Source organism: Nycticebus coucang, chromosome 7 (assembly GCF_027406575.1).
Source record: "Nycticebus coucang isolate mNycCou1 chromosome 7, mNycCou1.pri, whole genome shotgun sequence".
Classification (NCBI taxonomy): domain Eukaryota; kingdom Metazoa; phylum Chordata; class Mammalia; order Primates; family Lorisidae; genus Nycticebus; species Nycticebus coucang.
In genome coordinates, this window is record NC_069786.1 from 96,310,616 (window position 1) to 96,325,452 (window position 14,837).

The 14,837-nt window shown below is 38.4% G+C and overlaps 1 protein-coding gene across 2 annotated transcripts in view; it reads right to left on the reverse strand.

Moving 5' to 3' along the window:
- The window catches only part of SATB2 (SATB homeobox 2), a 188,201-nt gene that overhangs the window by 25,226 nt on the left and 148,138 nt on the right, over positions 1-14,837 (reverse strand). For both annotated transcript variants that reach the window (XM_053598062.1, XM_053598061.1), the window contains one exon: positions 12,640-12,837. In XM_053598062.1, the coding sequence (XP_053454037.1) occupies positions 12,640-12,837 (198 nt within the window). The remainder of the gene's footprint in view (positions 1-12,639; positions 12,838-14,837) is intronic.

A 14,837-nucleotide genomic window follows, 5' to 3' on the forward strand; every position in this document is an offset into this window, starting at 1 on the left:
TCAGCAGTAGTTTTCAGCTACATTAGATTTCCACACTAAACAGAAACAGCTGAGAAGCCACAGTAGGTAGGTTGGTTAAGATAGCTTCAAACTCAGTGGCTGGCTTTTTGTGCAATCTTCAAAACTATTGGTCATAAGAAAATCAAGTGGATCTCTGAGTTCAATATAAGGTGTTCATAATCTGTTACACTGTTGCTAACTTGTTTTTCCAAAATGCATTTGAACCTCCCAAGAGAAATGAGTTTTTATTTTTTTGTTCTTTTACATTCTCATTAAAATAACTAAAATGGGAATCAGAAATGAATCAACCAATTCAAAGAATGACTGTTTCAGATAAAAAGGGTCTCTGAGATCACCTAACTCATGTTATAACAGTTTATAAGCAATAAATGGGAACTCAAAGAGTGGAACGTTTCATTCAAGTTCGCACTGTCAACCCTAGGATTGGACTCTATGTCCCTTACATAGAGTGTCTCTATGTAGCTGACATAGTATATCATCTTTTACAAACACCATCTTTTCTCTTATTCGGTCAAAGGTTCATTGAAAGTAGGGACAGAAAGTGATTTACAAGCTTTATAAGATTTTCTAGTTCCTGGGCAGCACTGTAGCTCAGTGGGTAAGGTGCCGGCCACATACATTGAGCCTGGCAGGTTCAAACCCAGCCTGGGCCAGCTAAAACAATGACAACTGCAACAACAACAAAATAACTGAGCCTTGTGGCGGGCACTTGTAGTCCCAACTATTTGGGAGGCTGAGGCAAGAGAATTGCTTAAGCCCAGGAGTTTGAGGTTGCTGTGAGCTATGATAGCACAGCACTCTACCCAGGGCGACAGCTAGAGACTCTGTCTCAAAAAAAAGAAAAAAAAAAAAAAAAAAAAGATTTCCTAGTTCCTGAAACAGTGCATAGAAATCCTTATGGGGCAACAAACATGAAGAAAAATATTTTAGATTTGAGAACTTTTTACTTTAAAGCTAACTTACATGTAGATTAAAGCAAATTTCAGTCATCTCTATTTTAAATGCACTTAAAATTTTTATAAACAAAGGCCGTGGTTTCAAAAGCAGCATTTATGTTTGTTTCTACTATTATATAAGCAAGATATCATAATTTTTCAAAATTAAAATCAAATGGTCATATTTATTATCTGGTTCTTAACTCTGTAGCTTTCAATCATAAAGCTATGATTTGTTCAATGCATTTATTTTGAATGTCATTTAAAATAACTTGTTACCATCAATTGTTAAAATAGCAAAATTTACAAATGTTTTACATTTTTGTTTGGTTTGGTTTTGGTAAATAAATCTCATTCTATACTCTTGGACAATGACACGGTTTCCCTTTCTCCATGAGAAGGAGAGAAGTGGAACTCTAGACAGCGATGTCAGGAATGGAGTGAAAATCCATTATTATTCTCAGCACAGAGGTCCCCTTGAAGATTATCCTAAGATCTTAGAAAATTCTGTATCTCCACTTTGCTTGCTACTACCTGTCTTAATTTGCAAGTCTATATTCATTTCCCTGGTAGCCTGTAAACAGCTCAAGACCAGATAATGTTTCCTTTCACTGTCTGTCTATCAGAGGTCAGCACAAGAGGGCCTAATGCAGTAGGTGCTCATTTAATGCTCTTGGAGACCCAGACAGAGTTACACATGGCACCTTCACAATCTGGAAGATGCCGATGTGTTCCAAGGACAGCAAATACTACTGAGATTATCCACAACTTGAGTGGTCTTTTTGCCTTTTAAGCTTAAAAACATAAAAAAAAAAAAAAAGGACTAACTTTTGTCATACCCAATGACATTTCATTATGCCTTATAGAAGAATTTTATTCAGAGTTGAGAAAAAAAACTTCTCACTTTTAAATAACTTATAATGACTTTTAAAAGTGCTTAAAATGTAGAAAGGTCATATGAAAGCAGACAGCTCTGAGTCTCTCAATCTGTCTCAAAACAATTGTACAACAGGCAAACAATAGAAGCCAGGAATGTTCCCGTATCTTTCTGGTTATAAAATCAGATGTTAAATACCATTCTTGATTCAGCTTTGGACTCTTCTGAGTAGGATTTATTCCTTTTATCCTTAAGACTAATATTAACCTTTTTTAGGTGCCTTTTGCATAATCACCAAATCATTTAAACCTAAATAATCCTTTAGGTTTGGAATTACTATATCTAGTTCCAGAAATTTAAGCTGCCTCTGCAACATCAGAACTCCAAGTCCAGTGATGGCCCTAGAATTCAAACCCAAGTCTTTGAAAGCCTCCTGGCTTTTCCTCTTCATTAACATACCTCACCATGTTTCCGGCAGAGCTGTTTTAGTCTTTGGCAATTTATAGCACTTACATTTAAAAGTTAAGACAGGGAGGTTAAAATAAATGTAATTTTCGTTTGAGCATTTTACGTTCCATTGAAGTATTTTTTAATCAGGCAGTTCAAAAACGCCTTAACAATGGCTGTATGTCAAGTTTGTCATTTCCATCAGGTTCCCAGCACATCACTTCATAAGAATGTTTTTCAAGCTATCCTCATGCCCCATTTCAATTGCAATCCGCCCCCCCCAACCCACCGCCAGATTTATGACCTCCTTTGGGTGATCAGGTCCAAACCAAAGTATGTGAAATAAGCACCCGATACTGGCCAAACAGAGTGAAATGATAACAACTTCATTCACCCATGTGGGAAGCCCTTCTCTGCAGATGTGCATTTCTGTTTCTTCTGCAAGATAATAAACATCTTTCGAATCATACCTTTCAAATCAACAATGACCTAACAATGAGAATCACTGTGGTAGAAAGTTTAAGGAGAAAATGTGAATCGGGCACCCATCCCTCCTAGAATAGGGTGTGCTTTTCTGACATACAATTTGTTATTAAGAGGGGCTCGTTCACACACCTCATCGAAGGGCCACAGCTTTATCCAGTGCATGCCCGAATGAGCCCAGTGGTTCAGTTCACATAGAAAGAATGAATTATCCCAAGTGATACGGTTACTACTTGGAGAAGCCACTCTGAGTGGAGAGAATAAATATGATCAGAATAAAAAAGGTAGGTCTGTCTGGGTGGTCAGGGAGAAATTGGAGATGGAGTGGATATACTTACCGTCTCTCTGTTTTCCACCAAAACTATTTTTAAAATGCCACTCAATCACTATTCAACAGATGCAATTCTTTGAAGAGCTACTTTGGACTCCCTAGAATAGATTCAGAATGTCTGTTTGCTTTGGTACCTTCAAATAGCCATGCTTTTTTTTTTTTTTTTTTTAAGGTAATCCTACCTCTGAGAGGCTCGACATGTTTTAGAGACATATTACCTAGTCCATTTTGGAATTAGCTAGAAAACTGCAGCAAGATCACAATATCAGGATTAGAGGAAGAAATAGAACCTATGGCTTCCCCTGAACTATAGTCTGAATTCCAGAAAAATACAAGGTATCCAAGGGGGAAATGGAAATCTGTTTCAAAAATGCATTCTGAGTAAAGGAGAAAACTGCCCAGTATGGGTGTGAAATAATGTTTTGTTCACTGTCATGTATGTGGTAACTAGAATATACCTGGAACGCTGAATGAGCTCAGCAAATATTTGTGGAATAAAAAAATGTGAGAACAAAAATAGCTGATCTTCTCAATCATGCCTGTATAACTTAAAGCCCCAGAATAAATTTATCAATCAATTTTAATCATCTTTTCAAAAGGCAGACTTGCTAGATATCTGTACAAGTATAAAGAAATGTACTTTGCTTTTCACAAATGAAATGTGACAAGACCCTTGATTAGAACAATGACACATCAATATCTACAGTTGCTTGAATTTTAGTTGAGGGTTAAATTGCTGTTCCTTTCTGTTGGAGAGAAAAGGGAGGCCGCATTCTCAGGCACTTTCTATCTTAGTCCCTATTTATTTTGCCTTTCGCTTTCTCATGGTTTCATGTTACTCACATTTAATAAGTTTCCCCTGCACAAAATGTATTTGACGTTACCCTCTACTTTTAGGCTGAAAACAAAAAAAGAGTGTTTCAGATTATTGCAAAGAAAGAAAGACGAGAAAGAGGAAGAAGGAAAGAAGGAACAAAGGAAGGAAGAGCAACCTTGAGATGATCAATAAGATAATAGCAAAAATATCTCCTAACAATTTCCATAGCATTATATTTTTTAAAAAGATAACAAAGCTTTATGTTCAAAAGTGTTACATTCAGTCTTACGAATTTCCTATCAGAATATCAAGAAAAGGTCAAGAAACAAAATGTTTCATATTATACTTGGTTTGATTCAATACCACCAGAAGAAAATATGAAAACACGTATAAGGATTACCTTGTTATCCCAAAACTTTTATTTTTTTTCTCAAAAATGTTTCATGTTTCCCTCTTTTTAATCCTTATAATTTGCATGTATTTCAATATAAATTAACTCTTCTGCGTCACTGTTTCACTTTGCTTATAATGAATGTCTATATTGTGTTCATTGATTCCTAGAGGATCAAGATTACTAACACAGCTCAGATGCCTTAGCCTTTATGATTCTTAAGCCATGAGACATAAAAGAATCCTTATGTTCACAGTAGCAAAAGAGCAGACTCAATCTGTGCAAAAAACAACGTTATGTAAACAAAACACGTGTACCCCCTAATATTCTGAAATAAAAAAAATAACAAATTTTCTCTACCCTTTGTCCCAAAACTTCTAAAAAAAGGAAATCTTCTATTAAGTCAGAAAGACAGTATCTATAAATGATTCTTCATAAAAGTATGTATAAAATTTAGTGGTTTCTGAGTACTGGGCAGTGCAGAAACTTGTATCTGTGAGGACTATTTATAGGGATGTAAATGACACAGTTGATCCTGATTCTACAATCAGAGCAATGTTGGATAAAGTACTTTCTACTCAGTTTCGGGATCTAAAAAACAGGGAGCAGATGAGTAACCAAAAGAGTAAACTGCAAGGGTTGTGCTGCCTTTTGAAAATGCAAAATATTAAAATTAGACTATTATTTAAGGAAACATAGCAATTATGGAATAACAGCTACTTAAGAAACCAAGGTTCTCTACATTCCCACAGGGCAGGAAAAGATTGGGAGAAGTGGAACCCAGCCATTAAACATTTCACTTCCAGGAAGTAGCTAACACTAGATGTTTAAATTGGAAGGTGGTATGTCGCAGAAGTTCAGTCACCCATAGGAGCTGTTCTGCTTGACAAATACACTCTAAGCACCCCATGAAAAATGAGAAGTAAAAAGCTAGCTTCAATTATTAACATGACAAGCCTAGTAAAATGTTAAACCCACTTTAAAGAAATAAATAAGGAGACCCAGAATGGACTATTATAAAATTTAATTTCTATTGGTATCTATAAACAGGGACTAAACCTATGAAACTTCATGACAAATGCTAGAAAAACTGCAATAAAATAAAAAAGCATAATATTCTGGATAGACATGAAATTGAAAATCACACATGGAACTTAAAATCACAGTGCTTTAAATTTTTTTTTAAAGTTATATAAGTCTACCCTGATATGAGAAGTTATACTAGACTTGCTTTAACTATCTGCCATGATAATCATGGCTGGGAGCCACGTTCTACCAAATGGGCCCTAATTTTCCTGCTGAAGGATAACCCACTCACGGGTCACCTACAAGTGTCCTATGGCCAATTGGCTTTCTCTTGAGATTGTTCTAATATCTTGCCCAACAAAGCCCTTTCTTTGAAATGAAATACCTTCCAAATTAAGCAGATTATTGGCTGGAAATTAAGTGTTGAGGAAATCTGCCTCCATGAGGATACGGTAGACTCGTCAATGTCCCTCTGTGGTGAATTTAAAGTATTGAACTGGGTTTCACAAAGGTATGGAAAAAGTTCACGACGTACAGCAGGTACCCCAAGCAGGCCAAGGTGCAGAGGAGGTAGAATTTAGTGCAGAGGCATGATGAGTATAAGCAGAACTTATAAGGTAGGCTACACAACAAAGGGACCATCAGATGTTGAGGGAAAGAGCTGATAGAGGAAAGAAACTGACATGAGAAAGAGGTATATGATGTTCAAGATGGCAACCAAGAAGGTGAATCCATGAATGGCAACTGCAGAATTCCCACTTTCAGGCTGGAAAAAAAAAAAAAAAAATCTAAGCATACTCAGAGTCCTATACCCCAGATTTTCCTAAAGTTCTAATACCTTCAATTTCTAACTAAACTGGAATTTGTCTTATAAAAGAAATAAAACTTTAAGAAACAGTAAATTTTTAAAAATAGGCAGTCTTGCTTTGCCTAAATCTTGAGGAAAAAACAAAGCCAGAGTAATGTCTAATCCACTGACTACTGACTCAAATGAGCTTCTTCAACTTTCTGGTATCGTCACAGAGAGAAACCTATTCAATACACTTCAGAAGATGAACCCACAATGGAAATGTTCATCTCCTAGAATGAAAAGAATTACAAATGACTTCCAAATATCTTTATATTCCTGAATGCAAATTAAAAAATTTAGACATGTTGAAAATCTAACTGGCAATAGAAACCAAGGATGCTCTTCAAGTAGAGTGAATGCATGCAGGATAATCTAATATTAATACGAAAAAATGTGGTTCCCCCCATTGATGGTTAGGGACTCACAGAAACTTCCCCACATGAGGACATACTTGTTCCCAATGGCAGCAAAATTTTTACTAAAAATGGAAAGTGTCCATTTGCCTTTTTCCTGAGGATCAGAGTGGGTGTCAACACTCTGGAGCCACATTCAAACAGCAGGCTTTGAATAGGAGCTCAGAATGAACCACGGTAGAAAAAAATTCTAGTAACTTTGTTGGGAGAATTTGCAAACATTCTTAATGGATTGATTCATTAGCCTATTTATTTTCTTAGAAGTTGTCCTCCAGGTAGAAAATTTACAAATCAAGATACAGTCTGTACAGCTGGAGTAGACAAGCAGTATCAAATTCTCAGGACTGACAGGTAAATTGGAACATTAAACACTAGCAATGACAGTTGTATTTTGACACTATCTCAAAAATGCCAAAATAGCTGATGAAAAGTGGCAATTTCAGTGACATCAGTTCTTTGACATCACACTGAGTGAGGGACTTTACTGCATTAAGTGTACTGTAAAACGTAGATCTATTCAGTAGAAAGATTAAAAATAAAGGTAGACACAAACAACTCCGCATAATACCAGACGGCTAATGGTAAGTGCTCAGGGAATGCTGGCTGTTGCAAGTTAACAGTTCTTTCCAGCACACAGATAAAAGTCAGACTCTGGAGGCAGACAGATGTAAATTTAAGTTCTCACTTTGAACAAGTTACTTAACTTCTTTAAGCTTCACTTTCTCGTCTGTGAAAGTAGATAAAAATCAACCACCCCTCTGATTTTTCACAATAATTGAAGAAGATAAGACATGTAAAAATCTCACATTTTAAGAGCCTGGCTCTCACAAAGCCTAGTTGCTGCCAGAGAAGAAGAAGAAGGAGGAAAAAAGGAGGGGGAGCGAGGGAGGGAAGGTGAAGGGAGCGGGGAGGAGAAGGAGAAGACTCAGAAATGTCACTATATCACTCTGTCCCTGGCATTATTACTATGGAATTTTGATAGGAAAAACTCAGAATCAGCCTCAGAGACATTCATGAATTCTTATCTTCTACTGTTAGGCATATTACTACCATGTCTATACCAGGGTTTTACAATCCCAACACTACTGGCATTGGGGGTCAGGTAGGACTCTGGAATTTTTTGGAGGGGGGCGCTTGTCCCATGCATTGTGGGAAATTTGTCAATACCCATGGACTCTACTCAGTAAATACCAGTAATATCCCTGAATATAATAGCCCAAATGCCTCCAGACACTGCTAAATATCCCCTAGGGAGCAAAATCAGCTCTGGTTGAGAACCCTTGGTTGATACCAAAGTCAGGAAGTCTGTGGCTTAGAAAATACTGACAACCTCCCGAGTGAGCAGCAATCTGGACTAGGACAGGTAACAGAGCTGACAGTGTCTGGCTGTCACCAACCAGGTCTCACATTTTTATGTAATGTACAACGCAGAATTTTAAAACAAGTACTTGTTAGGAAACCACACAGCAGCAAGCTCAGAATTCCTGAACTGACAAAATAACCCGTGGAAACACTGTGGTGGAAATACAATAAAGCAGTAAAGCACACACTACACAGACATGAGCAATTTGGCAAATGCTCCCCAGCCAACCTCCCTCAGTGGCAGAGTCACAGCATGAACAGTGTCCTTTCTTCTCTACTGCTTTAAGAGGGAAGTGTGGGCAGGGGAAAGCCTGCATGCCAAAAACGCCTGCGTTTTCATTCAGCTGCTGACCCTGGCTTCAGGCAAGTTTCAACCCAACTCTGCTTTGGTTTTTCCAGTTGTAAACTGCAGTTGGCAATAACAAATACCCTAACCCAACTAGTTTTTCTCATTTGAGGATATCTATTCACTACAGGGGCTTGGGTTATAATAACCACTGGGTGAAAATCATTACCACCACAAAACGTAATTTTACCTCTAACCTTTTCAGGTTAAAATGGAATTCATTTCATCTTTTCTGTGAACTATTCTGGTTTGGCTTGGTTTGCCTTACCATGTCTCACCTCTGTTGCTATTCTGTGTGCTACCTACACATGAACTAGAAACATTATGTAGCGTAGGATTTCTCAAAGGTTTTTCATCATTGAAAGAGCCTCCTTTAGGCATTTTTGGCATCACCTTTAAAGAGCCTCCTTAGGCATTTTTGGCACTGACTTAATGACTGCCTCTCTTCATAAAATATTAATTTCTTTATGTACCATGTCCCTTTGGAAGGCTACAAACAAATGATAATCTAAGATTTTAATGCCCCCTAAGAACCAAGTTTCACCCCCCTGAGATAGTATTGCTCCCACTGTACATCCCTAATGTGAATGGATCTGGTTTACAAATTATGTTCTAACAGTGGGGACTTAAATGAAGTTTCTGAAGAGACCTAGAATACCAAAAAGAAACCTGGAGAAACCAGAGAATTCAATATGATGTCAAACCCACACAGTACCCGGGGAGATCTGAATTCTCAGGGAAGAGCCATCTCATTCTACCAGGTCTGGCAGGTCTCCAGAGATGACAACACCCCTCAGTGGCCCCAGCCCGGTTTAGTCTCAACTATAATCTTGCTTCATCTCTCATGTGAGATTCCACCAAATATGTGCTTACTGGTGAGCATGCAAAGGAGGGAGTTAGCATTACAAGGATAAATGGTATATAATGGCTACCATCGAAGGATTCAGAGCCGTGGGGCAAAGCACTTGTAGCTCTGATGTGGCCACTAGGCACACTGGTACACGCTCCGGGCGTGAGTGACAGGAGTGTGCCCTGAGGAAAGGGCATCAGCTCCACCTATGCACAACTCTGAGTCCCATGGGGGAGACCTTCTGATTCTCTGGATTTTATGTGAAATCTCCTAATTTTTAAATGTGGGCTTAAGAGAAATACATCTGCAGCCAATACAAGCCTGAAAATGTGTGATCTCTATTTGCAAACAAACAGCATGAAAAAGTTCCTTTACTCTGTGAAGAGAGAGGCTATGACTCTAATTATGCACAAGAATCATGGCCTCATACCTGTACCATTTAAGAAAAATCCAGGAATGGCACACCCTAATTACCTAAAGACATTTAAATGGTGCTCTTCCATGACCACAACTGGAGAGGACTTCTGCATTTTTTAATATGCTGCATATATCAGAAGCTTTTAATAATCACTGATTTCACCGATACTGAACTATTTAATAATGGCACATTTCCTACCTAATTAGAAATAATACTACATCACCAAACTAATATTGCCTACCTATGAATTTTAAGATTTCTAAAATGTATTACTACATCTTGCTAAAATTTTAGTTGATAAAAGGGCACAAGTGAATTCCAAGCCTGAGTCCAACGGCTTGACTTTTGGACAATTATCAACATTTTTTGGTAGCTTGGTATCTTTTTAAACATAGTTCTTCCCAAGTCCAAGAGGCTCTGCCAACTGTATTCTCTGGTTTCAAGAGTTCTGCTGGGGTGGCGCCTGTGGCTCAGTCGGTGGGACGCCGGCCCCATATACCGAGGGTGGCGGGTTCAAACCCGGCCCCGGCCGAACTGCAACCAAAAAATAGCCGGGCGTTGTGGCGGGCGCCTGTAGTCCCAGCTACTCGGGAGGCTGAGGCAAGAGAATCGCTTAAGCCCACGAGTTGGAGGTTGCTGTGAGCTGTGTGAGGCCACGGCACTCTACCGAGGGCCATAGAGTAAGACTCTGTCTCTGCAAAAAAAAAAAAAAGAGTTCTGCTGGCTGGTGCCAGATATTTTTCTTTGTTTTTCGATTATGACTGTAATAAATAATTAATCTCCCAGCTTCAAATTTTGTTGACAAACACAAGTTCAACATTGCAAAGCAATGTCACTCAGAGATAGGCATGATATAAAAAAAGGTGTTGTACTGAAGAGTTTCATGTTGTGATATCAAGGTCAACGGTTAAGGCAAAGTCACTGTAGAGAAAATGACCGTATTTGTAAACTCTCTAGCTAAGATCTTAGTAATAGGAATAACCTTTGATAAAATAAGTGAATTTCTCTTAGTGATATTAGTAATAAATGTTAATAGTCATAAAGTGCTTAAAGATAAAAAGAAAAATTACAGACTGATTTTTGCTTAGCCATTAAATACTGTTAGGACACTCTATTTCTGACAGACTAACATAAAAGATAATAAAACTCATAAATCAATTTATGAGTCTGCTCCTAAGATTTACTGTACGCAAACTGGTCAACTATCAGACAAAACATCACGATGAATGTCTTTTTAGCTACCTAAACACAGGACCCACAGGGATCATTTCCAGACAAAAAGCAGAGACAGGTGTGGTATAAGAGCTATCCAAATGAAGAGTCCTTAATTAGAACAGAGAATGCATTTTAGTATTTTTATCTTAAATTTTGCCAAGTTTCCAACTTCATCTTATGATTAAAATGGGCTGTTATTAATATCTAGAATAAATCAATTTTACACTCCTGTCCTATTTCTACTTCACCTGTATTGAACTAAGATGGAACCTTGAATAAAAAGTCCACGCACAGTCAGTGGCTCCCTGAAGCGAATCCTTGGCCTTATGGCTGGTTAGAGACAGAAGTTTGGACCAGTTCATATCAAAAGAAGGAGGGGAGAAAAGGTAATAGTGAGTTTTTCATATGGCTGAATTGATTTCATATCATTCATTTGTTGGAAATTAAAGGGTATTTATGAAATGATACTGATAATAAATGAGAGCATCGCCTGAATTTTTCAAGTAAATTTATTTTCTAAAATAAAAGGTTGGAAAACCTATATTTGGCCTCTCATTAACTTCTATTAAATCTTCAAGTTTAAAAGCCATTCATTGCTCTGTGTGACTCAGTATGTTGGTCTAATTATCTATTGGGAGGTACCCAGGTATTTGGGAGAGGCCCCAGTAAGGAAAGGACCAAGAGAGGACAGGGTGCTCTATGGAATTAATTACAAGAGACTGACCCCAAGAAGCCATGAGTCTTAACAGGACAATTCCCTCTGTGATTTTGACCCTGGAAACTGACCAATGACAGCGTGAAAGCACAGACTCAGATGTCAATATTTGGAGGAAAAGTGACGTAAGGTCCCAGTTATCTTCGGCTTCTCCCCAAGGCATGAATGGGTATAGCAAGGAGAAGGAGACACAGAAACCTGAGGTCAGAGTGTTTGAGCACATCCTTTACCTCCGCTCTGCTGATGTCATCAAGAAACCATGTCACATTCTCCCTCTATTCTCTTACATCTTTCTCAGACTCACACACACACATATGCACACCAGCCTGGACTGTCCTCTTCTTGCTACACAAAAGGAGATTCAGAGAGAAGCCATGAAGGAGTCCTCTTTAGTAGCAGCTGGGGTTGAGCAGTACAACAGATCTCACCAAAACAATTCCTGTGCAAAACTCTGACAAGGTCTAACCTCAGAAACCCTAGTTAATATTTCTTCTTGACAGTAATTAATTTTAGATTGCAGAGTCAGTAGTTAAACTCAGTTATTTTCAGAAAGCACTATTACTTCTCTTAATAAGAACGAAAATTAAGCCAACAAAACATGCAATCCAAATGAAGGCAGATTTCTAAAACAGAGGAAACCAAAGACAGCAAAATTCCATATTAAAAATTCTAAGAATCTGTCACAATCTGTCTCTCAAAGGTTCAGCTGAGTTCAATGGTATTCCCTAGGTCATGTGGCCATTTCTTCTCCTTAGCCTAATCAAACATTCCTTGAAAAATTTTAGGTCAAAAACTGCCTCAGAGTTTTTCTTTAGAAAATGAACTGATGGAAACTACATTTCTCAATCAGGAGATTTCATTCTCCACGAGTGCTATGGCTTCACAACCCTACAAATACCATGCTCTCATGAAAGGAGCTATCTTTGGCATTCCACTTCTCAGTCATTTTTCTTTGTGTGTGCACATACACACACACACACACACACACAGTGTGCACACTGTAACAGCAAGTGTTCTGTACTTGGGGACATGGCATGGACATCCTCCAACAGAAGTTAGTGTGGTGCACTCCCCGACCCTCAGCAGCTACTGCTGGCACAGAAAGCCCTGCTCAGACGGAGGGTGCAGGGGGTGGGGCTCACCTGTACTGGCTCAGGTGGAAGCTGGACCACATGTTGCATGCGCTCGCTGTGGTGGTGCCTGGATTCCTCCTCATAGATCACATCCCTTTCATGCTGGGGAAGGTTCAGAAAGCGGCGGATGGTACAGAGGTTTTCCCAGAGGGTACGGTTTTCAGGGCTTGGGTTCTCCTTCCAGCGGAGTAGTTCACACAGCCATCCCTGGAGAGAGAAGCATTTAATAAAGTTCACCTACAGGTGCAGAGGATTTGAGATGACCCCCAATTTAGCATATTTTCTTGTTGAAATTGTTCCTACCAACCTGAGGGGAGACACTGAAACAACCTGACTCTAAAAACCAAAAAATAACCACCTGGATGGTTACACCAATGCTTAAAAATCTTTACCTTTGTTGATTATTTTATCACCCTGCTTATAAAACATATTCCCAACTGCAGTTTCTTTGTAAAAGATAATCAAGCAAGATTATAGTTATCTGATTCTCAGAAAAAGAAGTTTGTGTTGGTCAATTTTTATAAATTACGCCCAGTTGGCTAGTATTCCATTCTAAGAAAAAAGTGATGATAAACTAATATATGTCATGAGATGGCAAATTCTAAAAAAGGAAAAATGTGTTAAGTGTAAATAACAATGAATTCTCTAGAGAGGAAATGTTCTTACAATTATCAATAACTCCACAAAATAGAAAAAATTGTTAGAATAAAAGAAATGTATAGTGGCTCAATCTCTGAATGCTTTGGGCTCTAGGCCCCTTAACCATCACCTATCACCGTCCTGCCACAGCCACACCTGCAGGAAGGTAGGCAGTTGGTGGGGTCACACCTGCAAATGTCTGCCTCCAAACTCTGGCATCCGGATGTTGTCTCCCTTGCAACTGCACGAGAAAGAAAATGTAATGCAAATAATGATGGATTATATGAAAATAATACAGAGGATGCTGTCAACATCGCTCACTGACTCATGTCAAAATATTTTACTCAGTAGCTTTCTAACCCATCATTTCCAAGCTACATCGCTAATTTTAAAAACAAGAATTGTCCCACATTATGCCTCTTGCAAAAGAGTAAAAATTTTTCTAAAAAGGTGCATCAATAAACACAAATGACTTTGTGATAAATAAATCCCAAACCTCAGCAAATTCTGTATCATCACTTGTAAGCCACTCAAAGTTCCTGACATGCATTATAAAAACCCCATATAATATCATAAGCTGTTGTTTGTCTAACTCTCCACTGTGTCTTCTGCCTTTACCAAAAAAAATAAATAAATAAAAATAAAAGGCAAGATTTGATTATCTCCGCTGCATCAGCCAAGACAGCAACACCAGCTGTTCTCATTGTGCAGCCTCTTCCTCGCGGCCTCCATGTTAATAACCTGATCATTCCATTTTCTCCTTCAACTGCCGGCTGCAGCACTGCGAAGAGACAAAAACCCAGGCCCATCTGCAGCAGCTGTAGGCACTGAACTGTGAAGCCACCAGGGATTTATAAACTAATCTGTAACACAACACTGCCTTGTTTTTACAAGTGAGAGGCCACATTTGCGCAGACCTGATCTTTTCTTGCAATAAACTGGAAGCTTGGGAGAGTTAGAAGGTTAGGAAGAATGAAAACAAGATACCTTATCATTTACTTGGAAATGTTTTTTTCCCAGTATTTTCATAGATTTTTTTTAAAAAACTCAATTGAGAGACAGGTAATGGTTGATTTTCAAGGTGCAATGTATATGAAAAATGAAGACAAATTTGTTATCCCTACCAGAAAATAAATTCTATTTTTTAAAACGTCCAATTTCTAAAGTGTTTCCTCAAGGGTTTCTTTGTACAAAGGAAAGAATTCTTGAAATGGAAAATAAACCATCTGTGGAAAAAAATAAGCTCCTTTTCTCTGTCTTTTCACAGATCTGAATAAGTCTCCAACTGAAACCTTTCAAATGTTTCAAACAGGTATGTTTAACATCTCGCAGGGGAGGTGATAGCATGGAGACCAATCATTTAACGGAAATAAAAACAAAAACCTACATCTGTTAAGAGATGAAGTTCTGAGATACCAAGACCTGAAGGAAGACAGCACCTGCTGTTCTGCGGGAGGACTGAATTGCATTGTGGGAACCCACAGCTTGAAAGGAGACAGGTGACAGCTGAGTAGTATCTCCACTTATGACACTGGGAATGTCTCGCACAACATTCATTGCTGCATTTG